This window comes from Echinococcus granulosus, assembly GCF_000524195.1.
Source record: "Echinococcus granulosus chromosome Unknown EG_S00079, whole genome shotgun sequence".
In the NCBI taxonomy this organism is placed as follows: domain Eukaryota; kingdom Metazoa; phylum Platyhelminthes; class Cestoda; order Cyclophyllidea; family Taeniidae; genus Echinococcus; species Echinococcus granulosus.
In genome coordinates this window covers 309685-316056 of record NW_020170459.1, presented here as the reverse complement: position 1 = coordinate 316056, position 6372 = coordinate 309685, and the positions used below count along the sequence as shown (strand labels likewise).

The 6372-nt window shown below is 42.9% G+C and overlaps 1 protein-coding gene across 1 annotated transcript; it reads right to left on the bottom strand. All coding sequences in view use genetic code 11, as the record gives it.

Annotated features, from left to right (window-relative positions):
* Window positions 1-5370: 5370 nt before the first annotated feature.
* On the bottom strand, window positions 5371-5685 carry EGR_07521 (hypothetical protein; the record flags this gene model as incomplete). Its single annotated transcript, XM_024496770.1, has 1 exon — window positions 5371-5685. One exon carries the CDS (start codon window positions 5683-5685, stop codon window positions 5371-5373), a length of 315 nt encoding a protein of 104 aa, XP_024348841.1.
* Window positions 5686-6372: the final 687 nt, after the last annotated feature.

The window sequence follows — 6372 nt, the reverse complement described above, 5'->3', positions numbered from 1 at the left end:
ATGGATGGATGGATGGATGGATGGATGGATGGATGGATGGATGGATGGATGGATGGATGGATGGATGGATGGATGGATGGATGGATGGATGGATGGATGGATGGATGGATGGATGGATGGATGGATGGATGGATGGATGGATGGATGGATGGATGGATGGATGGATGGAGATGTTTCAGCATCCAAGTAAAATAAAGGAGCATATGTTTAAAAAATTAGTTTCCCTTGAGCTGGTCCATCTTTTTTAAACAATCATTGAATTAAGTTGTGATACTAGTATTTCTCTTCCAAAAGTGCTTTGGATGAACCATTTTGAAGTAATCCAAAGATATGGTTCATGTTTCAAAACAGAAACATACCATTTAAATCTTGCTTTACTGCCTTTATAAAACGATTAGAATGCGATTTAGATCCTACCATTCACCTGACTGGTTATCTAAACCACTATTTGATCATCTCCATCGAGGTAGGCTGGATGAGTTTGCATTTTTTTATCCACTCAGCTGAATGCAGTTAATTCGCACACGTGCGCATTGAAGCCATGTCCGTCATGATGGACGGATGGAGGATGGAAACGGGGAAACCACACAAGACGATGGTGGTGTAAGGCGTAGTGCCAAGCCGTCTCCCTCCCCCACCTCCCCTTCTCATGTACTACTTGTCGGACCGTCTGGAAGGAGAACACGTTGAAGCTTGTTTATTTACACACAAAAAAGGCGAGAGGAGTTAACTCACAATCACAGTCAACTCGTCCTATGGAGGAAGCCTTGGATGAAAAGGAACCATCAATACCAACAAAAGATCAGTTCTTTTTAGAGTTTTGCAGCATAGAAGGTTGAGAAATGTGTGTCATTAGACCATCGTTTTGAACTCAGACATTCTAAGATTTAGTGCAACTGGTTATTACAAACTGATAACAGGCGCTCTCCAGATGTATGTAACGGTGATTAAAGAATGGGTCAGGAAAAATAGACCATTATGAAGGTTTTCCAGGCATTAACACCAGTGTGAAGGACAGTTCTTTCCAGAGTGTTGAAATATAAAATGCCGCTTATCTCCCTTCTCCCCTTGATTTAATTTAAATCCACTAACCATTCAAACGCATGTCCCTAGAGCACATTTTGCGTCTTCGGGCCCTCATAAGCTTGACCACCCTACCAGCTTCGAAAAAATTCCATCCCAGGGAGTTGAGTTAACACTGAGGCATCATTCATAGACAATTTATGACTGACTTGGCGGGGTACGCCTCTGTTACATAATTGTACGTTTGTTCATCTTTCACTTTTTCTGCCAAAAATGGTTTAGACTTCTAACGCTGCAAATCAATCTTCTACAGGATGAGTGCAGACTTCCAGTAAAAACTTTTCACTTCTATATTTTCAAATCTGTTGACGTGGCACCGGACTGTTCAGTCAAGTAGGGTCTGATAGGATTGACAACAATCAATTAAAAGCCTACTCCACGCCCACCTAACACTATACTCACTTCAAAGGGCTCAAAATTATTGAAGCAGCATTCGTATCAGAATCTATGCCAATTCACCATACTTGAGATTTAAGATTTAAGATATATCCATCTCAGCTTACAACTTCGTGGTCAATGTGGAATGTCTCGCTGATGCAAGTCAACGAGGTTGAACTAGTCCTCTCCCCGAATTCCAATTATTCAAGGCGAAATATAAGAGCGTTATCTAACACGTTTGTTTGCAGTCTTTCCGTGGAAGATCGGCGAACACCGTCCAGATGTTTCACTGTTTTAATGTGACACCCATCGTCACTAATTTTTTGTAGAATATGGGTATGACTCTGCAAATAAGGAAAATAATTCACTTACAAACTGACATGCTCCTTTAATTATTTGAATGCATGATTTTGTGCAATCAGCTATCATGGCTGGTAAATAGCGCGTCATGTGTGTGTGATGTCCGGCCCGAGCGATAAAATAGGGGCATCACATATAGGTTGTGCTAGCAGTAAATGTGTTAATAATATCACAAACCAGTTATATTAAAAAGACAAAGGTCCGTAGTAGCTTAGAGTTGCTAAACAAGCAGAACAGAGTATCTAATGAAGAAAAAATAGAAGAACTATTGGTGGCTGCTGATTCTGTAATTGCTGCCTCTGCTTCTGCTGCTGCAGTAGGTGTGAGAAAACGAAAGTTCAAGTCAGACGAGAAAACCAAGGAGATGGAGATAGACAGAGGGAGACGCGTGGACAGGATGCTTGACAGCTGTACATCACATCACATACACAGGCACGTTCGATTACACCCATGAAAGTGATATCTGTCCGTCTTCACCAGCACTTCTGTTTCCTAGTTTATTTCGGTGTGTGTATGGCCAAGTGCACACCCTTTAGTCGCTAGTGTGGGTCCGCTATGTGCAGCGTCACTCTGAGGAGAGGAGAGAAGGCCGGTGGAATTCTTCTATCCCTTCCTGCTTGTCGATGGCCACATAACTTGGTAACAATTTTCCCTTGGTTTACACTATCAAACCAACGGTAGATGCTCCTTGAACAGTGGTGCAAAAATTTGCGATTTTGCTTTTCACTCACCACTTGACATGATTGACGGCAATCGACTAAGATTTAAAGACGAGTCTGAAAGCCATCCTGCTACATTAAGAGAGCAAAGTAGATTCCTTTCAGTGGTGGATACATTCATGAGCTTCAACAATGTTACCACTCGGTGTGGTGAGATGAAGTGGAGCGTGAAACCAATTTCCTAGCATTATTTGTCTGTTAGTCTAATTGATGGAAGTTAACCGAAGTACCGAGGAGCTAGACTCCAATGAAGATATTAGGCTGTTTCAGCAGATTGGTTGTGGGGTGCGCATCCCTAGTATGAAGGTTACCATTCCCACAGTTTTTGCTTTTACATGCCCCAATGTGCATATGATGCTCCGATTTTCTCACTCGAGCCCACTGTCATAAGCAAGTGTCAAGCCACTTACCAGTTATAATAGCTGATTGCACAAAATCATGCATTGCAAATTGAATGAGTTGAAACAATTTCAAGGAACAAGTCAGTCTGTCAGTCATCAAAACAATAGGGCTGTCCTTGTCCATCCGCTTTGGAAACAATGGCAGCACACGTGCTAGGTTGTTGTGCCAGATATCACTCTCGCACTTCGAAATACTCTTTCTGTTTTCCATAATGATGCGTGAGAACATTTCCTTAATGATAGGAAAATCTGACAAAACAAAAGCAGCTCTAGAGATTCTTAGATGGCGCATTTATTGAGTTTGCACAATCTTTTCTCGACAGGATGCAAAGTGCTCGCTAATTCTACTTCCTTAACACATCCTGTCCTAAGAAGTCATGAAAACAACCCACCTTTGCCGTCACTTCAATGGCCCTCTTATTGTTTAACCGCATGTTCCATCTCACACTCGGTACAATAATTTATTTGATGCCTTATTAAATTGGTGATTTTAGATCCATTCATCAAGAAAAAGATGTTTCATAAACAGTAGTGCAGGAAAACAACGGAAACCGGTTCTGTCTATGTCAACTTTTGCACCTTTTCCTTCTGTGTAGGTGAAAAGCCCTTCCTCTGCGAGTTCGTTGGCTGTAATCGTCGATTTGCCAACAGCTCGGATCGCAAGAAGCACATGCACGCACACTGGAACGAGAAGCCGTACAGTTGCCGTTACCGGGGCTGCAGCAAAAGTTACTCCCATCCCAGCTCACTGCGAAAACACATGCGCGTTCACGCCGTCTGCACCACTTCTTCCGCCACCGATGCTGTCACCACCGATATCCCCTCCACAGCATCTCAGCAACAACCCCTTAAAGCCAGTCCGCTCTGGTACCGGTACAGTGCATCTTATTCCACTGAGTGTGAACTTCCCTTCTACTGCCCGGCTGGGACCTATACTTTCGATACTACAAGGTATGGCAGAGTTCAAGTTGAAGGAGGAGTGGGGGATGAGAATCACCACTTTCCACACACTTTACCTGTGTGTGCTGCGACTTCGCATACCTTGCATTATCTTTCACCTTCAATGGTTGGGGGTCAGGGAGCGGACTTCGAAAACGATCCCTACAGAGCCTATGGTAATGTGCCCGTGTCTATGACCGCTGAGATGTCGAAGGGCGAGGTGAGTCAATGCTGTGCGTCGTGGGGGGAATACGGAATGAAGAGAATGGCGGGTGAATTCCACCCAACGTAAGGTGAGGTGTGCGCGTGTTTGTGTACCAATGCCTTGTACAGCAGACGCACTCTACTTGGAATAGTAAATTCTACTTATGGTACTTCAATATCACAAATTTTAAAGGTCAATAAATTAGGCTTTTTGAGAAACGCCTTGCTTCTAGTTATGCCTTCAGAACTGAAGAGGGAAAAGTCCTTTAAATTTGTCTACTCGTGCATCCTCTTGTGTTTTTTTTATCCGTTTTCTTACAGAACCGTGACTCTTACAACGAGCTGCAGTTTAACTACTAACAAAATGAACTACAGCATGTGAGTCGGAAAACATTCGACAATCTGGGGTCACAATCAGACGTGCAAAGTTTAAAAATTAGGAACTATCTCCCCTATTCAAGTAGATAATCATGAACAACCTACTTTGTAAAGAGTGCAAAATTACGTACTCAGGAGAAACTCATTATTCTCGCCTGACATTTCCATTCAAGGAAATAAAATATTCACACCTGTGTCTTATTGGGTTATCAAAGCAAGTAGTCGTGAAGATTGTTTTCCATGTGGGCTCCAAGATTGCATTAAATAAGCCATTAAAAATTGGCGAATGAGCTAAGATGGGGTCAATTTAAAGAATGTTCATACCAAAAAGTCCCACAGGATATTTGAATTGCTTGTTCTACATTAATCTTAATCGAGGTCCTTGCCATAGTTCAGAATGCTATCAGCATAAGTGTGGCTCCCGAACCCTTCCCTAAAGATGTAAGAGGACATACTACTACAGCAGAATATTTTTTGCTGACGAAGAGAAAGTCTAGGCGCTACTGGTATGTTCTGGAGGCCATCCCACCCGGCGAAAGTACGATGGAGCTACCCTTCATTGGCTTGTTACCAAGGTCGAGACTTACACAAACAACTTACGTATTGCATAGTCTCTCTCCCCCTTTAAGCATCATTCTCGGTGACATCCGTGGTCAACGTCCAGCGTCAGCCATCACGACCGCGCCAGCGTAACTTAAGCGTTGTACATAGTTAACTATCTCTCTTTTATGTATTTGCTCGATATGCCTCTGATCTCTTTGATAGACAAGCATATAAATGCGAATCCTTACCACTTGGCCTTTTCCAATTTAAGTTAGTTTCAAACAATCTTATCGTTGGCATCTGTGCAAAATTCTCAAAGTTACACCTGTTCCAAGACAGTATAAATCATGTCTACTTACAACAAATCAGTAGGCGTTTATGTCCACTGACAAACCAATGGGGAGTTCTGAGATCACGCACTCCGATCGGCGGCGGGTAGCAGTCACAACAACAGCTGATGGCAGCAGGCATGTGTGCGTGGGTGCGACCGTTGAAGCGTGTGACTGCTGCCACGTGGATGGCGCACAACCACCCAAATCATATTGCCAGAAGGGCTGCGCTCCGCAAATGCTAAAAATGCCCTGTCTCTCAAGCATGCATTGTGGTGGTGGAGCCCTTAATGGCGCCGATTTCGTGCAGTCGTCATGTTGGCGTGCCATGATACACGATTCCGGCGCCATTACGTGTACCCCCCAGGAACGATACCTTTTAACTGTTAAGGTTATATCAATAAATGGAGAGAAACACGACTCCGTGTTTACGGTCAGGTCGGGTCATTCTGATAGTTCAGATAAACGGGTCAGAACTATCGGAATGGCAGTTTTGAAGCTGAGTAATTAACTGATAGGACCGATTTTTTATTCAATCAATAGTTGCCATCTGTAAATCACTCATGCTAATCACGGTATCTATGGGAGGGTTTGAGTGTTACATTTCTATTCATCATTTGATTCTTGAATTCCCTAATCCTAGTAAAGCTGGGATTATTTAAAAGCGGTTGTCACAAGCATCACATCTGTCTCCAGTATGTAATAAGTCATCCATGTCAAACAGTAGGTTGTGCAACTGGCCATTGAAAGGTACATTCAAATGAATTTTGTCGCCTAAACCGGTTACATCAGTCGAATCTTACAGGAAGAGATCCGTATTAACTTAGCACGACAAATATCGTCAAGGCGACAGCCGCTCAAGTAAAGAAGTGCTGTAAATAGTCACCTTCCATTTGGCTCGGTAAGAAATTCACTCACTTCTCTCAGAAACTCGTTATCGTCTGACTACGTCCCAGTGCCCAAGGAAGTGGGTTGTTACATACCATCCTGTAAGAAATAAACAAGTGATATTCCAGAAAATTTTTTAAAAATGTTTGG